Here is a 15,068-nt window from a genome sequence, read left to right on the forward strand (position 1 = left end):
AATTTTGTAATCGCATCATTACTTCTATTGCTGCTTTTATCTGGTAGTGTGCATTTTGTTAAAAATCCAAGCTTATGTGTATGTGATGGTATAAGTAACTTTGCTAATTGTTTGTATGCAGGTTATCTTTTTCTTAATAGTGGTTGATCGAATTATTTACCTATGTTCATTTGCCACGGGGAAAGTTTTGTTCTACCTTTTCAACCTTGTACTCTTTACGTATTCAGTTACAGAATATGCTTGGAACATGCAACCATTTCAACAGTACGCTGGAATTTTAGCACTTCGTGCTATCTTTCTGACAAAAGCAGTGTCCCTAGCACTTCAGGCAATACAAATTCGCTATGGTATGCCGCATAAAAGTACACTGTATCGCCAATTTTTGACCAGCACAGTTTCGAGGATTAACTACCTTGGGTATCGGCTTTATCGAGCTCTTCCTTTCCTTTATGAATTACGTTGTGTGCTTGACTGGTCATGTACTACAACATCATTGACGATGTATGACTGGCTGAAGGTAATAGTAGCTTGCAGTGTATTCATTCCGTTTTCTCCTGATGATCATTGACAAGTGTGCTTGCTGTTTTTTTATTTATGCCTCTGTTCTTTTCCTTTTTATAATTTGTTACCCAATAACATTGAGTGTTATTTTGTCTTGATTGATCTTAACTTAATTCTGTTTGTCCTTTCCCTCACTTGGAGCTAATACTTAGATACAGAGTATGATTGTTTGTAATGCCCATCCACAAATAAACTTCATTATCCATTATTATGGTCTTTGAGGACAATCATTGACTATTAATTTTTACTCAGGATGATGGTTAAACTATTGAAGATGGTATATACTGAAATTACTTTTTGATAGGAATATTAACTGCTTCATATGTGATATAAATTGGTTTATATTCTAATATTTTGATGTTCACAGTTCAGTAGTTCACATACTTCAATTTCAATTTAGGAACACCAGTTCTTGATTGAGTTAGTATTAACAGAAATTTTAATTAAGGATTTTATTTTATTTTTTATTTTATTTTATTTTATTTATTTATTTTTCGGGGGGGGGGGGGGGGAGGGGGGGGTTCAATTTTTGTAATCTAAGGAAGATTTATATAAGCGGGTGTGCCATCCTTTTATTATGAGAGGTCAATAGCAGGTGCATTTAAGTCATATTGAATAAACTTAGGGCCGGTTCACATTTACTTAATTTCATTTCAGTTCAGCTCTAATCAGTTCAGTTCAGCTCCAATCAGTTCCTAATTTCCCTCTCTCATAAAATATTCATTTCAGCTGAGCTAGTTCAGTTAAGCTCCAATCAGTTCAGTTCGGCTCAGTTCCAAGCAGTTCAGTTTCGTTGAGCTCAGTTCAGTAAATGTGAACAGGCCCTTAGTGAGCACTTTAGCTGATAAAAAATGAATAAAGGTTGTCATAAAGGAATATAGCATAAGTAAGTTGAACTTAGAAAAGCGGATGAAAAAAGAAAGTGAGTAGAACTTAGAAAAACGGATGAAAATGAAAAGTGAGTAGAACTTAGGAAAACAGAGAGAGTATTATGTACTGTTCTACCGTGTTCTTTGTAATATTTTGACTTGATTTTCAATGTTGGTATTTTTTTTTTTTTTTTGTCAATTTCATATTTTCAATTGATTTGCATTCATGACAATTGTGGCCTTGCATTTTTGTTTTTTCTCTTTGTTTAGCCATTTTTATCGATGTAGTAAAGACCTATTCAATGTTTAATAATGTTGCCATGTATCTTGAACAGTTGGAGGACATAAATGCAAGCTTATATCTCGTCAAATGTGATGCCATTTTAAATAGGGCAAGTCATAAACAAGGAGAGAAACAGCCAAAAATGACTAAGTTCTGCAGTGGCATATGTCTATTCCTCATTTTGATATGTGTCATTTGGGCTCCTATGCTGGTAAGAATCTTGTTAAAATATGAATTCTGAATAATTTGCATTAGTTTGATTATTGAATTGATGTCATTTAACCTATAAAACTGAATGTTCTGTTTTCATCTTTTGGTACTAGACGCAATTAAACATATAACTAATTACTACCCTTTGTTAGAATTGTTTGTTCCAGTACATAATGACAAATATTTTATATTCATTATGGGGTCTAGAATTTTATAACATTGGAAATACCTTTTTCCTTTTCCTTGGTAAAAGGAAATCTGTGGATTGTTAGTGGAGTGACCACCTTTGAATACTGCCCCTCTCTCTCTCTCTCTTTTTTTTTTTTTCTTTCTTGCATACACGTATACCCCCTTTTCCTCCCATGCAAGATTTTATGGAAATGTATACATAAATCCTTTTATGGGACATCCATACCAGGAAAGCAACTATGTTTTAACATGGCAAGTCAGCAGTTCTAGAGTGGGGTGGGTACTATTTCTCTTCTGTAGTTGTGGCTAACTTTGAAATAAAAATTAAAATAGACAAAAGCATCCCTGTTCAATAGTTGCAGACCCAGAGAGGAATAGAGCTGTCTTGCTGGGTGATAATCATTACAAAGATGGGAAAAAAACACTTGAGTTTGTATTGTGAAATGGCCCATTTTAATATCGAAATTGAGGTAGACAATGTTTCTGTTGTGATTTAGATATTCTCCAAGTATGATTTGGATGGAGAGGCAATATGTTCTCACTCCTTACACAGTTTTTGTTTTCATAAACTTTTTCAATATCGCTGTTGCATAAAAGTAAGTGTTTCCCAGGATAGGGCTCCTGATGGTGTTGCTTTTTTCAGAGGTCCATTGAGTTTCTAACTCTTCTGAAACATGTTCCTTGATATTTTTCAGAGCCCTTTTTGAGCTTAACTATAAAACAATGCACATACTTTTTAATCTTCTTTTTTGTTGGGTTGTATGATCAGTTCTTTTTCAGTTTTTCCATTAGTAGGTTATAGTTTTTGAAACATTCTGAGAAAGGAATGTTGAGGTTTACTGTAATTTCACCATTGTAGGTAGAAGTTTTAATCAATTACACTTACGTTTGCTATACTTTTGAGGCAAATAATAATTCCACTTATAAAAAATATTGAAGGGTTGATTTAATATGAAGAAAATAAATAAAATATTTCCTCAAACTATTCCTTTCTAGGGAAAAGCAGTTTCTCGTCATATTATATGCTCAAACTATTACTCTTAACTCATTTGTGTTGCATCCCATACAAACTTATATGTAGAACAATCAATTAAACAAAAAATTCTCTATGTAAACTTTATCATTTTTCAGGTAAATCTATAGCCCCCACCTAAAAAATTAAAATAACGAACAAGAAAAATAGATGCTGAAAAAATTTCATCTAATAGTGACCAATTTGCAAAAGCATATCTGGTTTTACTTATGGTTGATATATAAATTGTTGTTGAATCATCGAAAGTTTATTTAAATTTGGATCGTTTACTATGGAAGGTAACTTTTTCTTTTTTCATACATATGTAAACATAAATGTTTGTTTTGTATTTTGGGCACATCCATGAGATAAGATATATAGTTAAAGTACCCGAGTGATTCATGGCACATGATATCTTCATTAGGAATCTATTTGAATGTTTGATAATAGGTCATCTTAATGAACTTATTAATTTATTAGTCCATCATAGAGTAGGTTCGTATTCCTATTAATGTGTACTTTCAAGTTATGAAAGTTTCAAAATTTTTAAATCATGGAAAAATTATTTATAAACCGATAAGGAAATACAAACATAATAATATGATCCAATATGATGTGGTCTGATCTAATCAATATTTTATTAAGCAAATATTTGCTTCTCAACATACACTTAGTCTAATTAGGCTAAAGACATGGATATTATAATGGATTTCCCTCTTATATGATAGAAAAGTTTTAATGCGATTTTGATGCTTAATTTCTCAATTGTAAACTCACATGCTTGTTTCGTTGTTCTATTTAATTGTTTAATCTTTCATTCTTATTTTTGTTTCCGAATCAATATAGCTATACATAGATGAATTTAATAAAAAATATATATATATTCTTAAATGTTGCATTTCGTTCTGGTCCATCTTGTGGCTATGTATGTGAGATTTGGGAGTAATAGAGGGAGGAAGTCTTTTTGGAGCATTGTGTGCCTAGCGAATGGTTTGGATATTTTGCTAGATAATAGAAGTTTTGAAGTTTGATATTTGGGCTGTTAGTACTTGTGAAACATAGTAGTTCACATTTCTCTTTGGAACTTCATTGTTACTCTTGTCTCTGGATTGTCATTCGTTAACATAATAACATACTTAGTGTGTCAAGTGCTTTTTTTTTGGCACTCCAAAAGTTTATAATGGCACTAAAATTTAGAATTAAGAAAAATGCGAGAGAAAGTGGGTGCGCCATTTTGAATAGGGAGGGCTAGCATTTTATTTTTGTATTAATTTTATTTAGGGAAATCATCAATGATACCCTCGTCGTTTTGACTTATATCAATGATACCCTTCATTAAACTTTCATTATCAGCGGTACCCCTATAATTTTACCTTAATTGGCTAATTGCTACAGTAATCATGACGTTAAAAAAAAGTTATGTTTGGTCATTTGACAGTTTTAATGGGGTGGGGAATGTGAAGATACTTAAATGCCCCTATCATTTAATCTCCCTCCAAAAATCCCAAAAGTTTTCCCTCCTTTTATTTCTTTATTTCCTTCTTTCCAATATAACCTTCACCCCTCTTTTTGTTTACATCCCTTTCTGATTTTTTATTTCTATTTTAATATCTTAAAAGATTAAAAATTTAGCAAGCTAACATGATCATATGTAAATTGAGCATAATTCAGAGCTAAATCCAACAACACTTGTAAATTGTACACAAAATCAAACAAACTCCACAAAGGTGCATACATTACCTTAAACATAACAATGTTAACAAAATTCTCAAAATTCACTAGAGAAGTAAGCACTAACCTTTAGAATTGCAAAGAACCGCTAAATCTTCAAGGATCTTGCTTCACTTTAGCGTTAGTTAGGGTTACTCATAAGAAGAAGAACAAGGGAGCAATTTCAAAGAAGATGAACGATCAAATTTGAAGTATTAAATGGTGTTGGTTGGGCTTGGGGGGGGGGGGGTATTAATGAGTGCAGGGCATTTTTGTCAATCCAAGTCATTCCATTAAACCTATCAAATGACCAAACTTAACGTTTGTTTAACGTCATGATTACTGCAGCAATTAAGGTAAAATTATAGGGGTACCGTTGATAATGAAAGTTTAATGAAGGGTATCATTGGTAAAAGTCAAAACTACGAGGGTACCATTGATTTTTCCCTTTTATTTACTTGTACGAGGTTATTTCTCTACTTTTCAATTGAATGAACGACAACTTATGTAAAACAATTTTAAAGCAAAATGATTCAAAAGCTTATTATCATTGTTGCTGTTTGATGATAATTAATGTGCTTCCTTTTGATCCAAATATAAGAAATTAGAGCTTAAAGTGTTCCATTAGTGAATACTAGTGCATAAAGTAAATGTTCGAAATTTACTATATATTGATATTTATTTTAAAATGCATTATGTACGTATAATGATAATATGAACATTAATTTATTGTGTTATTAAAAAATATATGAACATTAATTTACAGGATTGAACTAAGGCCATGTTATTTATACCCTATTTCCACTTATTTTAGTAACATAATAACACAATATACTTACTCTGCCTTGTTAAAATTACAACCATTTGAATATCATGTGTCATCACACAACATGCCAATGCATAACTATAACTATTAATTTCTTTTATTTATTATAAGTAAAATTATTAATTTTTTATATAATAGAAAAATTTATTGAGACTAATCCCACGACAAGTTACATAATATTTGATACATTAAAAGTATACATTTAGGCAATTCAATTTACTTAGTATTAATTATGTTAGTTGGTAGTGGAGCTATTATTTATTATTATAGCTTGTGGGTAGTATTAGCCCTAGTAGGGTTTGTCTTTGTTTTTGTCATTATTATTATAACTAGTGTATAATGGGTGTGCTTTTAGTATAATAGTAAGTGGGTTATGAGCCCAAAGTGAAGAGGGAGGAATAATTTAATTTTTTTTTTTCTTTTCCAAAAAAAAAGCAGGTCCTCTTTATTCATGGAAGTTTGTCAAACAAATAAAGACAACTTTTGAAGGAGTTTGTGTCAAGTAAATTAAGGACTGTGGGAGTATTAGGAGAAATATTTGGTTTAGTTAATATTTGAATAGTGTAAAAATCAATTTTTTTCATTTCTATGAACACAAAGTATGTTATTGAATATTTGAAATTTGAATTACTCCATGCTTTATATATACAAACATATTTCTTCTATTTTGCCTTCTTGCCTTTCTTAATGTTGATCTTTCCCTAGTTTTAATACCGTGTATCCATAGTGTATATATCTAGTCTTCATTATTATCTATCTTGTATAGATTAGTATTAATTATAGGAAGGGCTTTTTAAATGTTTTATGCTGACTTTTATTTTTATTATTATTCTTTTTATATGTAAACTGTTTATTCCTGAAGGATAAATATGAATTTCCTAAAAATTGATAGCAGCTTGGGACTTTCCATATAATATATTGGTTTTTAGGTTACCTTTGACGCGTGTAATTGGTTCGTAGTTTTCATCATAAATCACCATTGAAAACCTATTTGGGCCATTCAATCTCAACAACTAGATGATGTAGATGTCACCCTTGTCCTCGTAATATTGCTGCAGCCCAAATTCGTTTTAGTTGTCTTTGCTTTTGCATCGATTTCTATGCTTTAACATATTGTTTCTCTACATTTAAAGTAAAAAAGACAGTATAAAAAGGTGGGTGGGTGTAAGTAAAAGTAAGAGATATGAGAATGGAAAATATTGTGGGGTAAGAGAGATAAGATGGTAAATGTGGTATGCCAAAAATGAATTAAATTGAGTTGGACCAAAAAATAAAAGTGAGTAGAGCAAACATAAAAACTAACGGAGTTAGTATAGCAATGTTAATGAAATTGAGGATTTTGTTGTCAATGCTGCTATTTGTTGATTATTAGGGCATATGCTTGGATTGACATGTATTACTAGTGTAATAAAAGTCAAACTTAACAAAATGAAAGCAAATTTAGGGAAAGAGGAGATTGAAGTGGTGTATTTGGTAGAAGATACGTAGTGATGGTGTGGTGAGAGGTGAAAGCAAAGGAATTATTACCCTCATTTTGGTGTAGTAATTATACTAATGGGAGGGTGGGTAACTATTACCCTCTATATGAGGGTAATGATTTCTCCATCTTTCTCTTTTACTCATGTCACAACTACCTTATTTCATTTGTAAAAACCCTATCTCTGACAACACCACCTCAAATCACTTATGTTTTTGCTGGTTTGACTTTTATTACACCTGGTTTGATTGTTATTTCACGTTAATCACATCCCTATTCCAAGCATGGCCTAGTGTGTTTTCTTCGTTAAAATGACTTGTTTAAGGAATTATGTCATGGATATATACTTCGGAATCAATAAATTTACTTTTATGATTTATGGCTGTACTTTTGACAGATGCAATTGGTTATATGACATTATTGAGACTCTGATACTCTATTTTCCTTGCAGATGTACAGCAGTGGCAATCCAACAAACATCGCAAATCCTGTTAGAGATGTCAGTGTCCAGGTTGATATCAAGACAAATGGTGGTAGGCTGACCCTGTATCAAACCACCCTTTGTGAAAAGCTGGAGTGGGAAAATATCAAAAATAAGGATGATCTTGATCCTCAAGGTTTATTGACTACTTATGATACGAATGACATTCAATTAATATGTTGCCAAGCTGATGCTAGTACCCTTTGGTTGGTCCCAGAAGTAGTTCAAAAGAGATTCACTGAGTCTCTTAATGTAGGCAGGGATGTGCATATAATTTTCTCTTGGGTACTGACTAGGGACAGACCTAAAGGAAAAGAGGTTGTGAGATATGAAAGAGATGTTGACAATGCGTCTGATCTTCCAAAAACGTCCGAGTTACAGTCTGTTTTCAATGGTTCTATGAATAGTTTCCGAGTGAAGAACATCTTTCCAAGATTCTTCCGAGTTACTGGTTCTGGTGATGTGAGACCATTTGAACCAGAGGTATGTTATGCTGAACTTTATATTTTGCGCATTTTGCTTAGCTTCTTTCTTTTTTAACCTTGAAAATGACATCGATGGTCATTTGAAATTTGTTTACAATGCTACTTAATGGTTTGTTTATTCATCCTTATTCATTTACTAGTTCATTCTGTATGTTTCCTTGTAACTAAATTATTTTTTAGTTTTTATAAAATACCAGCTCTTAGCATGGTGTTATGTGATATGAAGAGGTCTAATCTGATTTTAGTGCAATAGCGAGGAAATATATATATTAATTAGGATATTTTGCTAAAAATTTATGGAAATTATGCAAATCATTTGTTGTTATTTAGAATTCTAAAAAAAACTCTTATTTATGGTATTAGGTCACCTTATTGGAAAGATTAAATTCAAATAACAACAATGGAAATTTGTTCTTCCTTGAGGGATAAAAACAAGTAGATTTCTTATAATTATGCTGTCTAATTCCCTTTGTTTCAGTTAAAAGTCGATGCCGATCTTGTTATCAATCATCAGAATCCTGAGTGGTGGTCATTTTATGATGTCAATCCACTAAATGTTTCTAGATGTGAAGGTCTGACTGGACCTACAGCAATCGTGGTCTCAGAAGAAACACCACGTAAGTATGAGCAGCACTGGCATACCATAAAGAGATAAATGAATGTCTTTTTTTTGGCTGTTTTTTTTAGTGCTTCAGTAATTGTGATGTCTTCTAATGCTTGATTCTTTTAATTAGAGGGACTTCTTGGAGATACTTTAAGCAAATTCAGCATCTGGGGTCTTTATATTACATTTGTGCTTGCTGTTGGTCGGTTCATCAGGCTGCAATGCTCTGACCTTAGAATGAGAATCCCATATGAGAACCTTCCTTCCTGCGATAGGTATTTTTACCTCAGCTTTCCTTTACTTTACATTTGCTATTTTGTATTGTTGCTTGTTCAATATGATATATACCTTAAAGAAGACAAAAAGTTCATGTATCAATACTTTGAGAATTTGGAGATTGGAGTTGGGTTGAGCACATGTACAGGTATGATCACGGGAAAGCAGGTCGTTCGGCTACTACCCTAATCAAATTAAAAATTTATAGCCTAAACTTACACTAAGCTAGTTAGTGGAAGTAAAGGGTCTATCCTCAAGGAAACGGAGTATTGCCCAATCAAGTGAATTCAAGAATCTATTGCAAGTAACAAGGCGTATTTTGATTGGTTTTTGTGAATGTCAATGATGAAATTAATTACTACAAAGATTAAAGCAAACTTAATTAAGAAAGTTCAAACTAGAAACACTCAAATAAGGAATGAAAAACTAGAATTAAGAGGAATATGATCAAATCACTAGGGAGAGGGGGTTCCAATCATGAACAACTTAGACAATCAATGATAATCAACATGGATTCATGCCAAGAAATACAAATTCTACTCAAATAATTCATTCCCATGCAATAAATCAAGTAAATGAATTAGATCCAACCTAAATTAGATCATTCCCATGCATCTAATTTAGAACTTTAAACATTGGAATTAAGGGTGCACATCAATAACTCCAACCAAATTAAGCATGAAATCATCAAATCAAGGCCAAATCCAATCAATTATCAATATAATCTTAATTAATCACGATTTTCACCCTCTTCCCTAGCTAAAATCTAAGCTAGAAGGAAGAAGAGAGCCATTACATCTACTCTAAGCAAGCATTCAAACTTACCCAAGCTAAACATAATTCCAAATTCAAGAAAAAGCAATCAAACAAGATTAATCAATGAATTAAAAGGAAATCAATATTACCAAGAACAATTAAACCAAATACCAAAGTAGAGTAAGAGCTTACTACCATTCAAGTTGGATTGAGGAAGAAAACATGAAATTCTTTAATTGAATCAAAGGAAACCTTGAAGAAATTTGATTACAAAGATAAAATTGAAGATTGAACTACTTTCTCTCTCTAGATTACAAATAGTTTCTCTCACTAGATTAGGGCTAAAAACTAAATAATCATCTAATTACATTATTAAGGGTATTTATACCCCTCTCTCATTACCCAAAATTAAGTCTAAAAATGAAATAAAAATGCACGGAATACCCGGGGAGTGTTCGCTCAATCGAGGGAGAGCGGGCGCCGGGCGCTCTAGAGGATCAGGACAATATCATGAACCCATGGGAGCGGGCGCTCCCCCTGACAGGAGCGGGTAGTTGCGCGGTCGCTCCTCTAAAATGCTAAAATATGTAACAAAAAGGCTCGAGAGGAGCGGGCGCTGCTACAAAGGTGAGCGGCCACTCCTTGCGACTGTTCAAATGCTTCAAGCCCCACACTCCTCTTACTCCAAAGCATTCCGAGGTATAGACGAAGCCTTAGGGAAGGTAATGCAAGCTTTCCGTTCAACCTGAACAAACCCTCATACACAAATATAAGCAAAATAATGGAGGAAAGAAGTAAAGAATGAAAAAGGAGGGGTAAAACATCCGAAATCACATGATAATGGCTAAAAGCTACAAAGAGAGGGAAACTAAGTAGATTATATCAAAACTAGGGAAAAAGAGGGAAAAAGGCTCGAGAAAGGACTTTAATAGAGAGGAAAATGGGTAATAAAAGTGGTCATAAAGACCACTTATCAAACGCTCCCCAACTAATCCCTTGCTCGTCCTTGAGCAAGACTAAAGAGTAAAGAGAAAAAACAAAGACTAACACAACATGGCAAGGCATAGGAAAAACAAATCAAGTTTAGGGTGGAAAATGCTTCATTCAAACTCAAAAGATAAGATAAGCGCCAAAGAATGCTTACCTTTCTCAATCAAATGAGGGAAAACAGGATGCTCATGGTTGAAATAGACAAACCTAAGCTAAGCATAGATTCTACGAAGGAACCGGAAAAATATATATATTTTTTTGGAAACGTAATGTCATCCCGACATCTCAACTATGCATACTCTCTCCATAGGGTTGAAATTCATCTCCCTCCATCGGTTTTTGACCTCACCCTTCTAAAGTCTAAGGGTTTATAATAGGGTTGTAACGTCATGACTAAAGGTAAAGGTGGGGAAATAATTTGAAAATTTGGAGGCAATTCCTAAGTGAAGCAAAAGAGTGGTCATCTCTCAAAAACATACTTAAGAAAACCACCAAATCACAAACAAACAACCTTGAATAGAGATTTCATAACATCACTACATTTATTCAAGAGTAAAGAACTTCAAAGCTTTTTCTTTTTTTCTTTGTATTTCTTTCTCCCTTTTTTTTTTCTTTTTATGAACTTTATTGGGTTTCCTTGCCTTTTTTAACTATGGACGGCTTTTTCTATGAAACTACATTTGATTTTCTTGAATTGCATTCTTCCTTTCAAAATTTTCTTGCATATTCAAATCAAGATCAACTTTCAATGCTTCACTTTTTAACCAATGCTCAAAGAAATTTCTTGTTCATAATCAACATGCTCAAATCTCAAACCTCACAAGCTAAATGCTTCACTAATTACAAAGGTTGGTAACATAAGCCGTACGGTTTGTAATGCGGTTAAAACAAGAAAAGGAAACATTAGGCTCAAATTGGTTAGCAAGAAAGTTGATGCAAAATAGAAAATCAAATTTGTAACTAAATAAAAAGAAAAATAAACAAAAATGAGAAAAGGTGCCCTTTTCCTTCCTTAAAGTTGTATGGTCACGATCTCGAGAGCTAGAGGACAACACAAGGATTAAGACATGCATAGTCGAGGATCCTAAAATTAAGACATTTAATATAAGAAAAATAATGGAGGAAAGAAGTAAAGAAAGAAAAAAGGGGGGTAAAACACCCGAAATCACATAATAAAGGCTAAAATCTACCAAGAGAGGGAAACTAAGCAGATTATATCAAAACTAGGGAAAAAGAAGGAAAAAAGCACGAGAAAGGACTTTAATAGAGGGGAAAATGGGTAATAAAAGTGGTCATAAAGACCACTTATCAAGGTACCAGAGTTCCTACTGTTAATGGGTCAAGTTTTAAAGCTTTAATAACCATTTTATTCAGGTTTAGTTCCACTTTCTAAATGATGAATTCTCATATTGGTTTAAGAGTTTAAATGCATTGTGAAAAAATGAAATTGGAGAATCAATGTGAATGGTTCTAATTTTGATAACTGCAAGCGGTCCAAGAAACAGCTGAATGTTAAACGTCAGGTAACTAGGTAAGTCAAATAGCAAAGGAATTTGAACACCAAGCCAGTCACTTGACTCACTTCTTAAGGCATATTGAAACTGAACCCTTCTAGACCCTACGTTCAAGGTACATAAAAATGTTGGAGCACATTGGCAATATATACATATACAAGTATATAACTTCAGCATGAGAATTGTAATTTGTGTCATGTATTCAGTGGCGGATCCAATATTCCAGACTAGGAGTAGCACTAAACGCTAGAAGAAAAGGAAAAAAAAAATAATGTACACCTACTAACTTGAAACTCAAACTTAATTTAAATTGGTAACAACACATTAAGTTAAATTTTTGCATAATATACTGTGATTTTGTATAAAAATTTAATCATCAAATTTTAAACATCTATAGATTTTGAAATGAGCCGTGATAAATTATGTACATCATAGTAGTTATCTAAATACTATTATTTTTGTTAACATTTTTTTTTTGTTGGAGTTACTTTTATCTAATCTATTTGAATATTAATGTCGAGAAAGAAATTAATTGGGGGAAAAAAAATAATAATAACAAAAAAAAAAAAAAAAAAAAAGACTTAAAAATGAACTTAAAATTTCTCTGAAAAAAAAAAAAGAAAGTGTAATTGTAGAGATCCGAACAGCTGACCCCTCAGCACCAAGGAAACCTTATTCACCTACAATGTTACTGCTGAAGTAACGTTACTCATCTTGAATTATATGAATTTTTTAATTTTTATATTGTATTTAAAAGGAGGCCTTTTTCAATTTATTTTATATATATATTTTTTTCTTTTTCTTTTTCTGGGGGGTAGCACGTGCCCCCCCCCCCCCCCCCCCCCCGGTCTCAATGTAGATCCGCCAGTGCATTTATTGTTTATGGAACAAAAGTGAATCATTGGTCTAGCACTTAGTTGAAATAGTATTTCGAATAAGAGAATTTTAATTTTCGTCTAAGGATTACATATATTGGCGCGAATGGAGAGTATTCTAAAGAATATCGCTTTAGTTGATTTATTGATGGGCGCGTTCTGTCTCTGGGCCAGTCTCCAATTCTAGGGCTTGGAACCTAATCTTTTTTTAGTCATCTACAGTTGCTATGGCACCAAAATAGAGACCAGGGATAGGGATTGGGCTAGGCTGATTGACCAATTTTATTTTATTTTTTTGTTTTGTTTTTTTTTTTTCACGGGATCACCTTTTTTAGGCTTTCTAGCAGAAAAAAGCCCATGAAAATCAATAAGTCTTACTCTCGGGTTCACACTTTGTATCCAAGTTTCCTGGTAAAGCCTGGATTGATTCCACATTCCCTTAAAAAAAAAAAAAAATTGCATTGATTTTTTTAAATTTCTTTGTGGACTCCCCCCCCACCCCACCGCATACTAGTTTGGTTAATGAGATGTCATATGCTCCCTTAATTCAGAACAAATAATACAGAGTATCATATTTGTATCTTAAGGTTGTGGAGAAGAATGTCGTTTCATAGTTTAGAGATTGTTTATGATTATATCATTGATTATGACACTTCTTAGCTTAAGTGAAGGGGAGAGCATTGAAATCTGGCTGCTTAAGGTCAATTTGTAAACTCATTGTATCCTTAATTATGAGGATTTAGGACAATATAATGACTATTTCTGCTGGTGAGAGTAACATTTTGCATATATAATACTGAAATCAAAGCTTACATATTATTCTGGTTGGTACAGGTTGATTGCTATTTGTGAGGACATATATGCTGCAAGAGCAGAAGGTGAACTGGGAGTGGAGGAAGTCCTTTACTGGACCTTGGTGAAAATCTATAGATCACCACACATGTTACTCGAATACACCAAACCCGATTAGATGTTGGAGAATCGGTTTTGATTCTTTTGGACATAGATCAGACTCTGATGAGTGATCTTTTTAGCTGGATGTTTACTCGGCTCTAAACTGTCATTTGTGTTGTATCAGCAATACCCATGCTGGCCTGTTTTTGGAAAAACGCTAATAGAGTCTTACACGTGTACACTATATCGCTCAGCAATTAGGCTAACAGAAGCTGCTCACTTGTTCTTGATGAGGCATTCACAGTACTGACGACTTGTTCTGATTGTGGGGTCTTGGGGAGGGGAAATGGGGATGCACTCGAGCTGTCCTATAGAGTAACAATTAGATATTGTTCTGTAAATACTTGTTACAGTAGTTGTAGAATTATTAAATCATAATTGTATATATATTATACAAGTAAATACACAAGGAATTTGAATCATGTAAATGACTGTATTTTCACCTTCATATTTCCCTTTGAATTTTTTTGGAAACTTTACAGTTACAAATCTAAACTACTCTGTATCTCAAGATTCTCAACCTTGCACTAGTCAAGGGTGCATGCCTTGCACGTAAGGCAAATATATCTAATAAAATACCCCCTACTGTTTCCCATTAAATGAACGGGTATTCCAATATAAGGCCCTGTTTTCTTTTCCTTTAATTAATACTCCGTAACTAGTTTTGTACCCGTGTGATGCGTGGGTTGTTTATTGAATTTTAAGATAAACTAGTTTTATAATTAAGTTTGATCAAAATTAATAAAAAGGATTACTGTTAACAATACGGATTATTAATAAGTGAGTGAAATATATACAGAGTAATAATCTATATGATTTTTCGTTAATATATACTTAAAATAAGCATGTCAAATTTAAATTTGGAGGTTATGCATACGAAGAGTCTTTGATGAAAATTAAACATTATTATAGAGAATTAAAGTTATAGAATTAAATTTGGAGATTATTCATACGAAGAGTTTTTTTTTTTTTTTTTTTTTTTTTTTTTTGTAATTA

General features: G+C 32.7%; 1 protein-coding gene across 1 annotated transcript in view; it reads left to right on the forward strand.

The window, feature by feature from the left end:
• LOC145624013 (piezo-type mechanosensitive ion channel homolog) overlaps window positions 1-14,672 on the forward strand; it is a 39,279-nt gene extending 24,607 nt beyond the window's left edge. Inside the window, exons 17-22 of the mRNA XM_081676941.1 lie at window positions 122-517; window positions 1,766-1,924; window positions 7,589-8,101; window positions 8,582-8,720; window positions 8,838-8,982; window positions 13,953-14,672. Coding sequence (XP_081533067.1) covers window positions 122-517; window positions 1,766-1,924; window positions 7,589-8,101; window positions 8,582-8,720; window positions 8,838-8,982; window positions 13,953-14,088 — 1,488 coding nt within the window. The 3' untranslated portion in view covers window positions 14,089-14,672. The remainder of the gene's footprint in view (window positions 1-121; window positions 518-1,765; window positions 1,925-7,588; window positions 8,102-8,581; window positions 8,721-8,837; window positions 8,983-13,952) is intronic.
• The last annotated feature ends 396 nt before the right edge of the window (window positions 14,673-15,068 follow it).

Source organism: Chenopodium album, chromosome 3 (genome assembly GCF_948465745.1).
Source record: "Chenopodium album chromosome 3, dcCheAlbu1.1, whole genome shotgun sequence".
NCBI lineage: Eukaryota > Viridiplantae > Streptophyta > Magnoliopsida > Caryophyllales > Amaranthaceae > Chenopodium > Chenopodium album.